The sequence below is a fragment of the Rutilus rutilus genome, assembly GCF_951802725.1.
Source record: "Rutilus rutilus genome assembly, chromosome: 16".
Taxonomy (NCBI): Eukaryota; Metazoa; Chordata; class Actinopteri; order Cypriniformes; family Leuciscidae; genus Rutilus; species Rutilus rutilus.
Window position 1 is genome coordinate 13842714 of NC_140224.1, and position 19368 is coordinate 13862081.

The 19368-nt window shown below is 40.6% G+C and overlaps 1 protein-coding gene across 2 annotated transcripts in view; it reads left to right on the forward strand.

The window, feature by feature from the left end:
• The first annotated feature begins 622 nt into the window (after nt 1-622).
• LOC311306651 (kelch domain-containing protein 1) overlaps nt 623-19368 on the forward strand; it is a 216534-nt gene continuing 197788 nt past the window's right edge. For both annotated transcript variants that reach the window (XM_084435173.1, XM_084435174.1), the window contains exons 1-7: nt 623-815; nt 1055-1125; nt 1381-1498; nt 2093-2205; nt 13567-13651; nt 13733-13831; nt 13969-14043. In XM_084435173.1, the coding sequence (XP_084291299.1) occupies nt 699-815; nt 1055-1125; nt 1381-1498; nt 2093-2205; nt 13567-13651; nt 13733-13831; nt 13969-14043 (678 nt within the window). In that variant the 5' untranslated portion in view covers nt 623-698. The remainder of the gene's footprint in view (nt 816-1054; nt 1126-1380; nt 1499-2092; nt 2206-13566; nt 13652-13732; nt 13832-13968; nt 14044-19368) is intronic.

A 19368-nucleotide genomic window follows, 5' to 3' on the forward strand; every position in this document is an offset into this window, starting at 1 on the left:
GGTTTCAGCATTTCATGCTTGAACCCCTAATCAGTACAATTACAATAGGGTTTCAGCATTTCATGCTTGAACCCCTAATAAAAATCCTTACAATTACAATAGGGTTTCAGCACTTCGTGCTTGAACCCCTAATCAGTACAATTACAATAGGGTTTCAGCATTTCATGCTTGAACCCCTAATAATAAATATCAACTTAATTAACATAGAACTTATTCACAACCACATACATTTATAAAATGCACATGAAATATAAATATGTATATATAAAAAATAACCTTGTAAATTATTACACTGGGTTACACCAGCTTTTAGACATCGTTTTGTTTTTTGTTATAAGTCAGAAATGTCAAGGAGGCAGCTGCTCGCAATGCAAAGTCAATGGAGACTGGTTGGATTGGTTTCCCCCCAGTGTGGGCGTGGCCTAAATGTGCTCTGTCTCTATAATGGTAAGTGAACAAATCCTTTGATGAATGGATTCCAAAGATTCGAGTCACTGGAATGAATCAAAATTGCCACCTCCTCTAGTATTTTTTTAAACACCTCTGTCACTCTCAAGTGAGATTTAGATTCCAGCCCCCACTTTAAGACAGTATTTGTATGCTGTTACCTGCTTGCATACTCAGTCCTACAGCCAGTGTAAGCACGGAAGCTGTATGTTCACTCTGGTGCTGGACTGCAGCAGTTAAACATTTCAGCAATGGGGAGTACAAAAGAACCAGCGGCTGTCACAGCGCAGCGTTCACCGGTTCCACCTAGAAGCGACCACATCTCCGTCCTGGAGGGACACAAGCTGTACGTCTGGGGGGGTTGCCAGGTAAGGTCTATAGGCAAATATTAAATTTTGAATATTAGATAGCGTTTCCATTGTGTTTCCATCCACTTAAACGCATAAAATGAGTAGGCTAGAATTAGTGTAAATTAAACTTGAGTTTGTCTGTTTGGGATTAGATAACTTTGTTTTTCCCATTTCTGGATTACAGAGGGGGGGAGGGGGAGGTGGGAGGGGACATAAAATGTAAAATGATGGTGTATGTATGTATGTATTTGTTTTAGTGTGTGGACGGACAAGAAACCTTTCTTCCCAGTAATGAGATCTGGCTCTATGATATGGAGAATGGAGTTTGGTGAGATGCTTTTTGTTGTTGTTGTTGTTGTTTAGAATGGACTGGTCTTATTTTTTAGCCAAGAAATGGCTTTTCCTGAATAGCTGATATCGCTAGCAATAAGTAGTCTATCTCTTCTTTATCGCATTCAAACTGCAGTTGTTCAGTATAATGAGGAAGCGTATAGTTCCAGAGTTTCTCACTTGTGACTACCGTTGCCAACCCCATACAATAACATTTTCTCTAGAGTTTTAATTCCGTGTATGTGTGCGGCAGGTCTCGGAGGAATGTGGGCGGAGAGGTTCCTCCTGTTCTTTTGCAGACGTGTGGGGCATATCTTCAGGGCATTCTTTACATTTTTGGGGGATGTGATAACAATGACTACACCAACCTGGTGAGATGCTTTAGGATTGATAATATTATAATACAACTAAATCTCAAAAGGCAGATTAAAGGGTTTGTCCACGATGTGTTCAACACGTATGTTGTCTTTTAACGATATTTTCCTCAGAGTTATGGGAACAAACTCTGCACATTTGACTGAGACTCTGTTTTGCAAATGTAGATATCCATTACACATAGTTTTTGTTCAGTGCATGCTGTAGGAAATCGGATATAAAATGATTCATAGTTTATTACTCTTAAATGAATATGACTGAAGCCTCTGTTGAAGAGAAACTCCACCTCCCCCAAAACATTTGGAGGATGTTTTTATTCCTTGTCTGCCACTGACATACAGAAAGAACAACGTCATTATTATCATTACTCTTCCCTCAATACAAAAACTTTATTCTGCCTTTTCCACCTCTAACATGTCAGCTTTTCAAACACATTCACCTAAAATGCAACTACCATGCAGAAGATTTAGGAAAATGTGAAAAACAGGTTTATGGGCTTCTGTTTTTAAGCTGCTGGTCATGTTTCTGCAGATAATTAAATTCTCACTGCTTCTATTTAAGACTTTATTGCTGGTGATATGTTATGACAGATGTATTTTGTTGATCTGTCGGATGAGGAATACAGCTGGGGAAAAGTGACAAACACAATGGGAACTATACCCTCTCCTAGGGTCAGACATTCCTGCTGGGTCTACAGAAACAGGTAAGGAAAAGCAAGCACACTGCACTGGCTATACAGATACAACGATCAGCCACAACATTACCTGCCTTATATCGTGTTGATCTCCCATTGTGCTGGCCAAACAGCTCTGATGCATCAAGGCATGGAATCCACAAGACCTCTGAATGTGTCTTTAAAGGGACAATGTGTAGCTTTTTAGGTATTTTATTATCTAAAATCAATATTTTTATTCATAAATATGCCCTCAATGGTGTACAAATACCTCTGCCAATGATCAGACTAATCCTCGTAAACGAAGAATTTATTATCTTTATATACATGGGACGGGTAGGTCCACGGAGGCTTCCATGTAGTTCCGCCATCTTGAAAAACTATAATAGCAGAGAGGGACAAAAAGTACTAGGCCAACGTGTTTCCACAACGCGTTTTCGTTCAGAGCCAGCGTCACATGACTGAAGCCAGCAGAAGCAGAAGAGCAGAGCAGTGAGAGGCGCTTGTCACTGCCGCGGCAAGTTTAAAAGGCTGCACTGCACGGTTATTTATAATGGAGGAGTCCATACATATGCTGAGTCACAGGATAAGGAGTCCTCGTCGTCGAAAAAGTCCAAAATAGATCGTAAAAGGACACGTGACCGGAGATTACAAAAACAAGGGTTAATGTCGGGATAGCTAATGCAGGAGAAAGCTTTCAAAAGAGACGCTGAAGTTGCCTGCTTTCTTCTCGACAGGTAAGTCACTGTTACGGTCTTAATTACAAGGTTTTTTTTCATTGCTTGGTTGTGTACTTTATTATATAGACAGTAGAACATTTATAGTTAAAAGTTAAACAGGCTCTTTGATGAATAGCAGCTATTGAGTAAAGTAACGTTAGAGAAGGCGCTGATGATGATGATATCTATAACGAATAAAGAAGGCATTACTACTAATTACCATAGTTACTGTTTTTCACAGTCAGTAATTCATATTGTAACATTCTTTTTTTCATTGTTTCAAGTTTCAGTTTGTTTTAAATAACAAACCTGTTCACCCGAAGGAAAACTCGAAGTGCTATTATAAGACATCCTGTCATAGCTTTTTGGTACATAACGGCTACCGTAGATGCAACGCGCATTTGAAAAAGCGAGGCGCTGGAGAGCAATATTCGTTTGAATGCAAAATACAATTTCACCACTAGATGGGAGAAATTCCTACACATTGTCCCTTTAATGTTGTGGCTGTTCAGTGTATAAAACACATAGGTTGCATAATTTCCTCCTCAGATTTTTACATTATGACTACAAACACCAAAGTTGAAGGACCATGTTTTGAAACAATTGCAACACCAAACTGGGTTGCCGGTCCAATGGGCCCATATACAGTAAGGGGAAAACAATGCTAACTGTGAATAATATTATTAAACTAACCATATAATTGTAATATAATAGGAAGTTGGTAGGGCTGCTCAATTATGGCAAAAATCATAATCACGATTATTTTGCACAATATTGAAATCACGATTATTTAACACGATTATAGGTGGGTGATATGATCTAGGGGTGGCACGGTACATGAAAAACATCCGAACCGTTCGGTTCGCTTGTCTCGGTTCAGTGCGTGTGTGCGTCGCACGGTTCGACTTCGACGCATGCGTAATGTAGCCTCATGCCCGTGCTAATGCTAAATCATAAATCAGATGTATGTAGAATAACATTATGATGTCCAGCAATCGATTTAAATAGTACACTGGGTTTACTTAGACATTTAATGAGATCTACTCCACTATGTTGTTTTTTCACGTGAATAAATACATAGGTCGACTGTTTCACAAATGTAGCCTACTTTAATGGTCCAGTGGCAGAACTCTTGCCAAGCGTGTCATAGGTTCATCAAAACCGATTATGTTTATCAGTGATTGTATATCAAGCAGGGACAGATTTGTGTGAATTTTGCTTTGTGATTTCACCGGAACGAATAGAGAGTCTCCTCAACGGATTGAAGCGCGCGTCCGAGTGAAGACTGCGGCGTGTGCGCAAGCCACAAGAGAACACTGTATCAGCGCCACTGATCGCAGCGGCAACAAGCACTTTGATCACTTGATTAAAAAACAAACAAATTTCAGCGCTAGATTGCTTCTTATTTAACAAGCGAACGAAACGAATAATTTGCTAGTTAACTGGAGATGTTTTATTTATTTGTATTGGTACATCCGTGCCGCGAGATGTTTCAAAAGTGGTGGGGACAATATCGACCCTGGGGTACATGTCCCACCCGCAAATTACGCCTATGATGACGAGACACGAGGAGAAATTGACAAAGAACTGTCCGACACAGCCCACGTAGCTCTCCAGATGGATGGACCTCCAGGGCCACTGAAAGTTTCCTCATGGTGACCGCTCACTCACTATATTACTTCGAAATGGGAAATCGAGAAGCTGTGTTTTGCAAACACGCCCCATTTATGAAATAAATAAATAATTAGATAATTAAGCTATATATCATATGCTGAAGTAAATTTTTGGAGTGTTTTTTTTATTTTGTAATTTTTTATTTTTCAAGGAGAAATACAGAAAGCAGGCCTTCAATAGTTTCCTAAATCAAAGACACTTGAAAGTTTATGCAATTACATATATATCAAACCAGTGTTAATAATAATAAATAAATAAAATATATACATATATATACACACACACACATATATATATATATATATATATATATATATATATATACATATATACATTATGGCAAGCCGTTCAGGAAATAATTATATTTATAATATGAAGTCTGAATATAGAGAAAGAAAGTCTGAATATATAAAACAAATGTCTGAATATATATAGAATGAAAGTCTGAATATATATATAGAATGAAAGTCTGAATATATAGAATGAATGTCTGAATATATAAAATGAAAGTCTGAATATATATGGAATGAATGTCTGAATATATAGAATGAAAGTCTGAATATATATATAGAATGAAAGTCTGAATATATATTGAATGAAAGTCTGAATATATATTGAATGAATGTCTGAATATATCAAATGAAAGTCTGAATATATATATAGAATGAATGTCTGAATGAATGAAAGTCTGAATATATAGAATGAAAGTCTGAATATATATATAGAATGAAAGTCTGAATATATATTGAATGAAAGTCTGAATATATATTGAATGAATGTCTGAATATATATATAGAATGAATGTCTGAATATATATAATGAAAGTCTGACTATATATAGAATGAAAGTCTGAATATATATATATATATATATAGAATGAAATTCTGAATATATAGAATGAATGTCTGAATATATAAAATGAAAGTCTGAATATATATATAGAATGAATGTCTGAATATATAGAATGAAAGTCTGAATATATATCGAATGAAAGTCTGAATATATAGAATGAAAGTCTGAATATATATAGAATGAAAGTCTGAATATATAGAATGAAAATCTGAATATATATAGAATGAAAGTCTAAATGTATGTGAAAGTGTGAATATTTGAAAAGAAAGTGTGCATTGTACATTTGACAATTCTCATTGAATAATGTGTAGCTTGTTTTAGCCTTTTGAATTGTGATTCATTTAAAAATGTCATTCCCTGAAATTTTCCAATACTTTGGTGAGCTACAAGACTTTTTTGCAACAGTTGGTCATACTCCAAACAACATAAACAATTTGGAGTCTACATCACGTCATCTCGAGGATCATATTTCCATTCTTGCAACATTCTTAGTGCTTATGGGCAGTCATGTTCAACAAAATGTTGCTGAAAGAACATTATGCATCATTCTCAAAGGAATTTATGAATCTTATGAATTCACCGCATTCGCTCATCCGCGATGAAATAGCGAATTCATTTCTTCATCAGTAGAACGATGTTGAGTACGATTGCCAGGATTTTGGCCCATACACGCATTCGCCAGGGTGTTAATTAGATGATCATTACTTAAAATTGCTGCTACTAAATTTTGTGCGGACTCGCTCATTGTTCAAAATGTGTATAAAAAATAGTAGATGAATAACACAAGATGGCGCTGATAACATCAGATTTTCATTCCATATATTCAGACATTCGTTTTATATATTCAGACTTTCATTCTATATATATTCAGACTTTCATTCTATATATATATATATTCAGACTTTCATTCCATATATTCAGACATTCGTTTTATATATTCAGACTTTCATTTTATGTATTCAGACATTCATTCTATATATATTCAGACTTTCATTCTATATATTCAGACTTTCATTCTATATATATTCAGACTTTCATTCTATATATTCAGACTTTCATTCTATATATATTCAGATTTTCATTCTATATATTCAGACTTTCATTCTATATATATTCAGACTTTCATTCCATATATTCAGACATTCGTTTTATATATTCAGACATTCATTCTATATATATATATATATATATATATATATATATATTCAGACTTTCATTCCATATATATTCAGACATTCGTTTAATATATTCAGACATTCTATATATATATATTCAGACTTTCATTCTATATATATATATTCAGACTTTCATTCTATATATTCAGACATTCATTCTATATATATTCAGACTTTCATTTTATATATTCAGACATTCATTCTATATATATTCAGACTTTCATTCTATATATTCAGACTTTCATTCTATATATATTCAGATTTTCATTCTATATATATTCAGACTTTCATTCTATATATATTCAGACTTTCATTCCATATATATTCAGACATTCGTTTTATATATTCAGACTTTCATTCTATATATTCAGACTTCATATTATAAATATAATTATTTCCTGAACAGCTTGCCATAATATGTATATATATATATATACATATACATACATACATACATACACATACATACACACACATACATACCCATATATACACAGAGAAACAATTATCAATACAGAGTGTATTCTCTCAGGCCTGGAAAGAAGTTTCACAAGTGTCACCAATGCTTTGTTTCCTCCTCTTAACAGTAACTATATACAATAAAACATGGGGAGCTATTACTTACAGAAAATTCCAAAAGTTGCCATTATTCCAATAGTAAAAAAAAAAAAAAAAAACTTTCAAAAGAGGTCTGGGCGTACTGGTTTAATGTAATCAATCCATTTACTCCATATTTGGAGGAAGTCTTCCCTTAATGCTCTTAAGGAGAAAGATAATTTTTCCATCACGTATATATTATGTGTTATATCAATCCACTCCTTCACCGTGGGTGACTCTGGTTTTAACCATTTTCTGGTAATTACTTTTTTACTAGCTGCTAGGAGAATTAACAATAACTTCTTATCATTTCTGTTCCACCTCTCTGAGGGGATATTACCTAAGTATAAAAATTCACAGGTAAAGTCAATCTCTACCCCAAAGACAGCCTTCAGAGCTCCTTTAATCTCATGCCAGTACTGATTCAATTTCTGACACCCCCCAAAAATGTGATAATGGTTCGCTTCCATTTCCCCACATGATCTCCAGCAGTTAGTGCCCTTCCCTTGATGTTTTGATGGTGTAGTAAAAAACCTGATAACTTTTTTCCAACAAAATTCTCTCCATGTGGCTGAACTTGTGGATTGCCACTGTGCTCTACAAATTCTCCCCCAGTCTTCATTTGAAATATTTAAGTCTCCTTCCCTTATCCACTTGTCCCTTATATACAGAGTATTTTCGGGTAAATTTTGGAAAAAACCCTTATACAACTTTGAAATGATCTTATTACATGGCTGAGCCTTGGATACTGCTAGGAAAGCCTTTATTATTCCTGACTCAGCCATTGCCAGTACTCCTGGTTTAATTTTACTTTCTAAATAATCCTTCACTTGAAGATATCTATAAAAGTCACTTTGGTTAAGCCCAAATTTCTCCTTTAGTGAATCAAAGCTTTGGATTTTACCCTTGTCGAAAAGAGTGTAATAATTTGAGATTCCTAATTTAGCCCAAATACGAAATCGATTATCTATTCTGTTTGGGATGAAATCAGTATCAAAGGCACACCATCTTAATATTCTCGAAGCGTCATTCAAACCCCCTATTTTCATTGTCCGGTGCCAAATTTTAAATGATACATTGATCAATGGGTTTGTTTCCTTATTAATTCTAGTTCTTAGCTTGTTGTCTGCGATGAGGGCAGATAACGGGGACTCTTCCATCATCCCACGCTCTATTTCAATCCATTTAGCTAAATATACTGAACTACTCCAACAGACTAATGGCTTTAATTGGGCCGCATAGTAATAGTATTGTAGGCATGGAAGATTTAACCCACCGTTTTCTTTGCTTAACTGTAGCGTTTTAAATCTTATTCTGGGTTTTTTACCCTGCCATAAAAACCTAGATATTAATTTATTCCATTCAAGAAATTGTTGGTTCGGAATTTCCACCAGAAGTGACTGATAGAGATACAATAATTTTGGTAGAATAATCATTCGCACTGAGTCAACTCTAGAACTTAGGCCGAATATCGGGATAAGGTTCCAACGTATTAGGTCAGATTTTATTTTCTTAATCAAAGGGCCATAGTTTAAATCAAATAAATCTGAATAGTCTCCCGATATGTTTACTCCTAAGTAATTAATTGATTTAGTATCCCATTTTAAATAATATTTCTCTTTAATTTGTCTAGGTGGATCATAATTTAGTGTTAGTACCTGGGTTTTGGAAACATTGAGTTTATAACCCGATATAGCCTCATACCCCTCGAGAAAGTTAAATAGTGTAGGGAGGGACTTTGTGGGTTGGCTCATATATAAGAATATATCGTCCGCGAAGAGAGCTAATTTATGCTCTTTTGAAATGAAATGGATCGGATAAATCCCCATTAATTTGAATCCTTGCACAAGGTTTATCATACAATGTCTTAATTATTTCAGTAAAGTTATTGTGAAATCTAAATTTTGTTAATACTTTATATAAAAAGTTCCATCTTACTGAGTCGAAGGCTTTCTCCGCATCTAAACTCACTAGAGCAGCTTCCACTTTGTGATTTGAAACGTGGCTAAGAACATGCAGGGTCCTTCTAATGTTATCAGATGCTTGCCTTTTACAGATGAAGCCTGTTTGATCCAGATTAATGAGATCCGGGAGAATGTTTTCTAGTCTTCGTGCTAAAATAGAGGTAAATAGTTTATAATCAACATTTAGAACACTAATAGGCCGATAATTTCCACACTCCGATGTATCTTTTCCCTCTTTAGAAATGACAGAAATGATTGCTTCTCTCCATGAAGGTAAAATTTCCCTTTTTTGTACTACCCAATTGAATGCCTTTAGTAGAGACGGGGCCAGTTGATCAAACATGGTTTTGTACCATTCAGCAGTATAGCCATCCGCCCCTGGGGATTTGCCTGTCTTTAGTCTAGTCACGGCTACTTTTAGCTCTTCCATAGTAATTTCTGCTAACAAAATTCTAATTTGCTCTTCTGGCACTTTAGGCAAATCTATTGAGGCTAAAAATGCATCAATCTGCAAATCATTATTAATTTTAGGCTGCGAGTAGAGAGCTTTATAAAAAGTTTCAAAAGTCTGCTGTATTTGCTCCAATTTACAATATATTTCCCCTGTTTGAGTATTCTTTATTTTATTGATTGTTCTGTCTGCTTGTTGCTTTCTTAGTCTGTAAGATAACAATTTTAATGACTTCCCCCCAGTTTCATAGTATCTTTGTTTTAAGAATATAAGTTTATTCTGTAATTCTTTAGAATATATATCATCTATTTCTTTAACTATTTTCTTAATATCTTGCTTCACCTTATGATTCATTGTAGCCCTATGTTCAATCTGCAATCTTTTCAATTTTAATTTCAAGTTCCTGCATTTTCTGCCTTCTAAGTTTCTTTAAATGAGATGTGATGGCTATTATCTTGCCCCTTATTACTGCCTTTAGTGCATCCCAAAGCATTGATGGTGACACCTCCCCATTGTCGTTTATTTCCAAGTATGATCTAATCTCGTTTTCTAAATTTAATTTGGTTTGGGAGTTGTTTAAAATATCAGAATTCATTCTCCAGACTGTGGATCTAGATTTCCTTTCTAAACACATCGACATGTAAATGGGACTATGATCAGAAATATCCATCGTACCCAATTCGCAGTGGTGGACCAAATGAAGATCCTTTTTAAAAGTAAAGAAGTAATCTATTCTAGAATATGTCATATGAGAATGAGAATAGTGAGAATAGTCACGAGTTTTTGGATTCAGTTCTCTCCACACATCTATTATACCTATCTCTTTTAACAAGCCATTCACCTTTTTAGTCAGTGGTTTTAATTCCATGGTATTTCTAGAGCAATCCAGACCCGGATTTAGGCGAAAGTTAAAGTCACCTCCACATATTAAAATTCCTTGGACTTTAGTAACTATTAAATCAAACACTTCACGGTAGAAATTCCAATCTGAACTTGGAGGGGCATAGACATTCAAAAAACGTACTAACCTTCCCTCTATTTTACCCGTTATCAGTACAAATCTTCCTTCCTTATCTCTCATTTCAGAAATATGTTCATAATTCAGTTTTTTAGATATGAGTATGGCCACTCCTCTTTTTCGTACTGATTTATAGGATGCAAAATATACCTCTTTAAAGCCCATTTTGATTAACTTAAGATGTTCAACATCATTTAAATGAGTTTCCTGTAAAAACACTACCTCCACTCTTGCCTTCTTTAGTTTGGAGAAGATCTTTCCTCTCTTAACTGGATTAAGTACGCCGTTAACATTAAATGAAACAATTTTCATGGAATAGTAGTGGCAAAAGTGTCTTAACATACAGCATCCCCTTTGATAGAACTAACGTAAACTGAAACAAATTAACAAAACCAAAGTCTAAATTTTTAATTAACCATAGATAGGATACAAGGTGAACTTCCATAACTGAAGTCGTTACCTCGACTTCTGACGAGCCATCACTAGTAGGCTGAAAGGGAAAGCCCCTCTTCATAGACTTGTAGAAGGGGCCCTTGTGGATAGCAGGTTCGATTAAAGTCATTTGAGCTATTACTGCATGTCCCGATTATTCAAAACTGCGCTGAAATAACTAGGTTATAAAATTTTTGTTAAAAAATTACAAAAAATTCTCAAATTGACGGCTCCCCGTCTCTCTTTTCTCTTGATAAGCTCCAAAGGGAATCATGACCGGGCAGTGAATATCGAGATTAGGAACTCGCGTCTTTTCTTCGGAAAGTCTGCAACTTCTCCCTGAATGATGGGCCTCTCCTCTGTTGGGGATCGCGGATACCCTTGCTTCGGCCGCCTCTCTGCCAAGTCATCCGTTGGATCTGTTCCATCAGGGTGCCCGGGTGACTGATAGGCTGCACTGGAAGTCCTCGCTTTGCCATATCTTGCATTGCTTCCTCTACTGTGTTATATGTCTTCGTTCCATCCTCATACATCACCATCAAACGAGACAGAGTTCTAAATTTCACTCCACTGTCCTTCAGGACTTTGCGTATCTCTGCGTATTCTCTTCGCATCTGAAGTACTTGAGGAGCGTAATCGTTGTCAAGGTTGATCTGCTTTCCCTGCCAGGAAAATCCTCTCATTTGCCATGCCTGACGAATGATCTGTTTTCGTTGTAAAACTTAGGAATTTAACCACAATTGATCGCGGTTGTGCGTCTGCTGCTTTCCGAGCGATCTGTGGGCTCGTTCAATCTGAAGCGGCGCGTCCTCTGGTAGATTTAAGTTTTCTCTCAGGAGTTTTTCCAGAAACACAGCCATTGTCGGAGAATCCTTTTCGGCACCTTCCGGCACGCCATATATTCTAACGTTATTACGTCTTGAACGACCCTCTATGTCCACGAGTTTCTCTTCTATTTTGCTGTGTATCTTCAGCATGGCGGTGAGTACCTCTTCCGCATTTTGAATCCTTTCTTCAGCCGTCGCAATTCGGCCTTCCGCCTCTTCTAGTCTAGCGTTGGTATTCTAAATTTCTGCTTTAATGTCCTCAAGCTGGGTTTTATTATCTTGACGAAAATCTCTTAATTCCCTAAGAATGAGGCTCAGGTCGACGGTCTCTCCGGCGGGAATCACTGGGTCTTCCTCGTGGCTGCTTATCTGTGCGCTGGGAGGTGAGGGCGCGGGGTTGTCGTCGTTTATCTCTGTAGATTTTGTTACTTTCTTCGTTTTACACCTAGTTTCCATCTTACTCCCTTTGTATTCTTACGATATATATTACTTAAATCGTGATTTAAAGAGTATAGGGAGTTTTCTAGACTATTCTATTCGGGAGCACCAGCTCTATGCTGCCATCTTGACGATGTCCAACCCGGAAGTCAAATTTTTGGAGTGTTAAAGATTAAAAGAAAAAAATAACAAGAACCGTACAGAACCGAAAACCGTGACCCGAAAACCGTGATGTGAACCGAACCGTGGGTTTTGTGAACCGTGCCACCCCTAATATGATCAAAGTGTTTTATTTTAGATTTGTTTATTTTATGATACGAGTCATTTTAAATGTCAGTGAAATTTCACAGTGATCAATAATTCAGCAAAAACGAATCGCCGACTAGATTAATTCATGTAAATAAAAGTCCTCAAAATAGTTACAGAAGACAAGTAAACAGTCAGCAATACAATAAGATCAAACAAAAGTAATTACAAACAAAAATCGACAAAAAATACAACAGAACAAAAATACTAATTAAATAAATAGTGCTTTAGGTTTTTCAGGAAGATGTACTAGCAGTGGTATTCAGATAAGTGATAGCCTACAAAAGATTTTTAAATAATCAAATGTAAAATAACACTGCTGTATACATTAAATATAGACTAATCCTTATTAAAACTACAGTTTATTCATTCAAGAGGCAGTAAGTGATTTTATCTTTGTCTTTTGTGGTTTGATTAAGAATAATGACTGCAGCAGATTTATTAGACTGCTGTCATTTTAAGAGCTGCACAGACCCAATATACTGTTACACACACTCCTTCTCAGTGTTTACATTCTCTTAAGACATAACTAAAAGTGTTTACGAGGATCATTACCTAAACAGCATTTCAAAATATTTGTGTGTTTAGACTATTTGACTGTTCAGGCGCATATCTAAAGCACCGTCTCGGACAGGAGCGCACAGGAGGCCGCCTAGATAACAGTTTCTTTTTCACGGCTTAATACGCTTTTCATAACACTGTGTTTATGGATGTCAAGTTTAGGCTTTTAGGGAGGAACGAAAGTGCACTGCTGTGAAGGAAAGGAAGGTGCGCGGGACAGAATGCGGCAGCGGCACAATAATCGCTTCACGTCGATTATCTTGTTTTCATAATCGTTTTTCCAAAATCAAAATCGAAAATCAATTACGATTAATTGCACAGCCCTAGAAGCAGGTGTTATGATGTGTCAGTTTCAAAATATCTGGTGTCATTCATAGGCTCATCTACTTCGGTGGATACGGGTGCAAAACAGTCCGAGAGGTCAACAACTCCAAGAGCTTTATGGTTGATGAAGCATCCTGGGTAAGCAAAAAAGATCTTATAAATTTACAGCTACAGTTATGTTACAGAAAAACTGGGCTTTATCTATACGTCTCTTTAAAGGCAACAATCGGATCAGAATTTTTCCTGTTTTGGGGTTGGAATAATGAGGTTCATATGTTTGAACCTGAGTCAGCCACATGGACTGAACCACAAACCCAGGTAAAAGAGCAAGGATAGACTCAGAAAAATTGGATATTGCAAATAAAATTTTCCCCCTTTTGTCTCAGCCACAAAAATTGATGGATGACAATATAACATTTTCTTTTTTTCCTGCTGTCTGGATCCACTTCTTGCAGGGCCAGACTCCAGAACCCCGGGCCTCACATGCCAGTGCTACTTTAGGTCATAAGGGCTATATCTGTGGAGGTCTGGTAAGACCTTTAAACCTTGATCTATCCAAACTGATATTTTCGGTTTTATTAAGCAGACCCTAGAGCAGAGGTGCTATAGTAAAATTACAAAAGAAATCCCGCTGGTAAATGGAGCAGTGGTGTGGAAAGTAAGGCAAGTGGCACTAGCTTTTGACACAATTAGCCTGAGTTCACTTACGACCAAAACTCATTCTTCTCCCTTTTTTCATAGCATATCAGCAAAACATCCAAATTTCGTTGTAATGTTTACCACATACCTTATTTTACTCATAAACTGAAAAGCCACATTATAAAAACCTAGAGGAAAATCTTGAGGGAACCACTGGAGAATTAGGGTGCTTTCACACTGGCAGTTTAGTTGGAACGGGGCACGGTTCGCATGAAAAATCACTAATGTGAATGCTATCATGCGGACCTCAAACTGTGCCGTGGTTCGCGTGAATGTGAGAGCAACACGGACTCGGGTGCACACTTGTTCAGGAAGTAAAGTTCTCTTACGAGAGGTTCTCTCGTACTGCGTAAGAACTTACGCTTGGGGAAAGTCTCTTTCCGTGAGATACTGAAGCCAAAAATTATCCTTAATTTTTTATATAATGCAAAACGCGTTGCAGCAGCATACAGACATAGGCGAGGCAGCTTGCGCGCCTATTGGCTGCCCTGCGGCAACTGCAGCAGCCTATCGAGAAGGCCCTCTTGACGCCTTGACCAATGGGGGTGCTTCGCGCCCATTGCATAGCGTCCCGCCGAAATAGGCGTGGCCTAGGGCTATAAATATAGCGTCGAGAGGCTGGTTCACTGGTTTTCATCGCCGGAGCGAACCAGAGCGAACTGCAGGCACGGCAAGGATACGCAGTACTCGTTCCCTCTCTAGAGAGAACCGAGGTTACGTTAGTAACCGAGTACGTTCTCTTACGAGAGGTTCTCTCGTACTGCGTAAGAACTTACGCTTGGGGAACACAATGTAAAACGCCGTGCGTGCTGAGATCCAATACCAAAGTCCCAAGGGCATGTGCCCGGGGCCCATATGGTACATGATCATCAGGGACTCACAGAGAGCCCAGGAAGAGAGGCTAAAGCATCATTCCTGAATAAGTAGCATCCCACCAGGGTGCTTTAAGATAATAGTGTTCCACACAGTCAGGGCAAAATTTGGCCTGATCTGATGAAAATTATGGGTCTTACAATTGCCCTCAGGGCTGCATGATCGATCCGTGAGCATTGCTCAAACAGTTCCCAGTATTCTGAGCCGACATCGGGGCAGATAGTACTGGCTTATTAGACCGACAGCAGCTTAGCTTGCAAAGCGGGAACTTCCAGGTTGTAAAACCTGATAAATGTAGACGGGGAGGCCCAGCCTGCCGCCATACAGATATCATGTAGAGAAATCCCACTAGACCAAGCCCACGAAGAGGCCATGCCTCTTGTGGAGTGCGCTCTGACACCTAATGGGCATCGTAGGCCCTCAGAGATGTATGCCAGCGCTATGGCATCCACTATCCACCTGGATAGGGTCTGTTTCGTCACAGCTAGCCCTTAGAGCGCCCGTAGAATGAAACAAATAGCTGCTCTGTCTGTCTGAAAACAGACGAGCGAGACACATAAGCTCTTAATGCCCTGACCGGGCAGAGCAAAGTGGCGTCCTCCTCCTCGTCAGGGACCGGTAAGGCCGACAGGGAAATGACCTGGGACCTGAAGGGTGTGTTGAGGGATTTAGGAACATACCCGTGTCTCGGTTTGAGCCTGACAATAGAGTCATTTGGCCCAAACTCCATACATGTCGCGCTTACTGAAAGCGCTTGCAAGTCCCCCACACACTTTACTGAAGCGAGAGCCAAAAGAAACGCTGTCTTGAAGGACAAGTGTTTGATATCCACAGATTGGATTGGCTCAAATGGGGCACCTTTCATGGCCTCCAAGACCGTGGAAAGGTCCCATATGGGAACTGAAGGAGGTCTGGGAGGGTTTAACCTCTTCGCTCCTCTTAGGAAGCGAATGACCAGATCGTTCTTTCCAAGTGACTGGCCTAGCGTTGGTTTAACAAACGCCGCTATAGCTGCCACATAAACCTTGAGCGTGGAAGGGGTTCTGCCCTTTTCCAGAAGCTCTTGTAGGAAGGAAAGAACGTCCGTCACCCCACAGTCCTGGGGCGACGCGCCACGGGCTGTGCACCAGCTAGAAAACACAGACCATTTTGAGGAATAGAGCCGTCTCGTAGAGGGAGCTCTAGCCTGCGTGATCGTGTTTAGCACTCCCGTAGGGAGGTGAGCGGGTACCCATTGATGGCCCACACGTGTAGGGCCCAAAGCTCCGGGCGAGGATGCCAAATCGAGCCTTTGGCTTGGGTGAGGAGGTCTCTCCTCAGAGGTATCGGCCATGGGGCAGAGCTCACTAGCTGCATCAGAATTGGGAACCAAACCTGGTTTTTCCAGAACGGAGCTACTAGTAGCACCGAGCATCCATTTTCCCTGATCCGCTCTATTACCTGAGGTATGAGCGCAATGGGGGGAAAAGCATAGAGCGGGCAGCGGGGCCATACGTGAGCTAGCGCATCCCTGCTCTTGGAGAAGTATATAGGGCAGTGAGCGTTTTCTTGAGACGCAAACAGGTCTACTTCTGCTTTGCCGAACTTCTTCCACAGCAATTGGACTGTCTGTGGATGTAGGGACCATTCTCCTGCTGGAACATTGTTCCTGGACAGTCTGTCTGGTCCCAAATTCAAGTGGCCGGGCACATGGGCTGCTTTCAGCGAGCGCAAATTGTGCTGGGCCCAGACCAGGAGGTGTTCCGTCAGCCTGTGAAGGGTTCGGGATCTGACACCTCCCTGGTGATTTATAAAGGCCACCATCGCCATGTTGTCCGAACGGACTAAAACGTGGTGTCCTGCTATCTGGGGATAGAAGCGCCTGAGCGCTTTGTCGACTGCCATCATTTCCAGGCAGTTTATGTGTAGAAGCTTTTCCCGTTCTGACCATAGGCCAAAGAACGGTCTGCCCTCGAGCAGCGCTCCCCATCCCGAGGTGGAGGCGTCCGTGGACACCACCTTCACACTCGAGGAAGCCCCCAGGCTTACTCCTGACCGGTACCAGTCGGTCGCCGTCCAAGGTTTCAGAGCTGAAACGCATTTCTGATCGACCTTGAGGCGAATACGATCGGAGTCCACGCTCGGCGCGGCACACGCGCTTGTAGCCAGAACTGTAGTGGGCGCATCCGAAGGAGGCCCAGCTGAAGCACTGGCGATGCTGCGGCCATAAGGCCTAGCATCCTTTGAAACTGTTTGAGCGGGACCATAACGCCGCAGCGGAAGCTTTCCGTCATGCGCTGAACGGTCAGTCTGCGTTGTGGCGATAACTGAGCTGTCATAGACAGCGAGTTCAGGTCTGTGCCCAGAAAGGATATTTTCTGACTGGGAGACAGCGAGCTCTTCGCCCAATTGACTTTGAGACCTAATTTCTCGAGGTGCTCGAGTAAACGGTCGTGTGTTCTATGAGCTCTGTACGAGACTGAGCCAGAACTAGCCAATCGTCCAAGTAGTTCAAAACTCGCATCCCCCGAATTTTCACGGGAGCGAGGGCCGCGTCCAAGCACTTCGTGAACGTACGGGGTGCTAAAGACAGGCCGAACGGTAGGACTGTGTACTGATATCCCTGGCCCTCGAAGGCGAATCTCAAATATCGCCTGTGACGTGACGCTATTTGTATTTGGAAATACGCGTCTTCCAGATCTATCGACGCAAACCAGTCCCCCTGGCGAATTTGCGAGAGGATTTGTCTGGTCGTGATCATTCTGAAAGGGCGCTTTGAAAGCGCTCTGTTCAGGCGTCTAGATCTAGAATGGGTCTGAGACCCCCGTCTTTTTTCGGTACCAGGAAATATCTGCTGTACAAGCCCCCTTCGCTCTGAGCTTGAGATAAGGGTTCTATGGCCCTTTTGCTCAATAGTTTCGCTATTTCGGCTCGAAGTAGATGAGCTACTTCCTTCTTTACCGTAGTTTCGACTCGCGCCTCGCAACGGCGAGGGCGTCGAGCGAACTGTAGCGAATAGCCTCTCTTTTATAATGTTCAGCACCCATTCTGATACCCCGGGAAGCTGTGCCCATGCATTCGCATGAATAGCTAGGGGTTGAATGAAATCTGCGCTCTGGCCGTGACATTGTGGCGGCTGAAGAGCTCTTATGTGCTGAACATAGGTGCCGTGCCCGCGGCAGTCGAGGCAGGGGGCACGCTGATGACAGCAGGCAGCCTGCCCGCGCTTAACTCTGTTATAGCGAGTAGCTGAGAGAAGGCGGGCGGGCGAAACCCTTCTGGGTTCGACATGTCTGTGAGTGCATGTGGGCGCGACACAGCGGGCACATGAGAAGCACTGAATACACCTTTGGTCTGTGACCGTATGTGTTTTGGTTTCGTTTTTACAGAAACCGGAAGACATGCAGTGTGCAGTGTATGTGAGCACTGAGTTGTGGGCACATTCACTACTTTTAATGCGCAATCGACCTGAGTCGATTTTATGAGCGCGAGCTCTGTGTGATGAGCTGTGTTTGTGTGTAGGAATGAGCACGTGATAGTGGGCATTTTTTTCTACACTCATAACACCATCGGCCGTGGCCGGAATACCAGGAAATACACTCTTTGAGGGATACATCTGGGTTGCCGTGGAAACGGCGTTTGTAAGCAGGCAAGCAGGCTGTTTTACCGACTTGTTTACTGCTAAATAAGCTGGAACAGTCACATTTTCTGGAACTGAGCGAGCTGGTAGTTTTGGTGGAAGTCTGGCCGTAGCGAGACTTGAACACCGTCATTTTCCTAGAAGGGCTAGGACGACTTTGAGGCCTCGGGCTTGATTTCGATCTTTGGCCGGGGTCCCGCTGAGGACGGCGGCCAGCAGACCGAGAGAGCGGTCTCGAGCTTCGGGCCTGTTGCCGCTGTGAGGCGGCGGCGGGCGGTGGCTGCGGCTGTGAGCTTCGAGCAGACGGCTGTTTAGAGCGACCTGTTGCGGAGCTAGCGCGCTATGGCAGGAAATGTTAACCACAGGTGTCTCTCAGCAACGGTGAGAGAGGCCATAATCCGCCCTATGGCCTGTGCAGCAGATTTAGTAGCGCGAAGAGCGAGGTCTGTAGCGCTTCTCAAATCTGAAATGCTTACAGCTTCCAGTCCTTCCTCATCGAGTTTGCAGAGAAGGTTGGCTTGGAAAACTTGTAGCGTGGCCATTGTGTGCAACGCAGCTGCAGCCTGTCCAGCGGCGGTGTAAGCGCGGCCGTGCAGAACTGAAGTGGTGCGGCAGGCTTTAGAGGGGAGCGCAGTCTTAGCGCGCCGTCCAGTGGAGGGCGGGC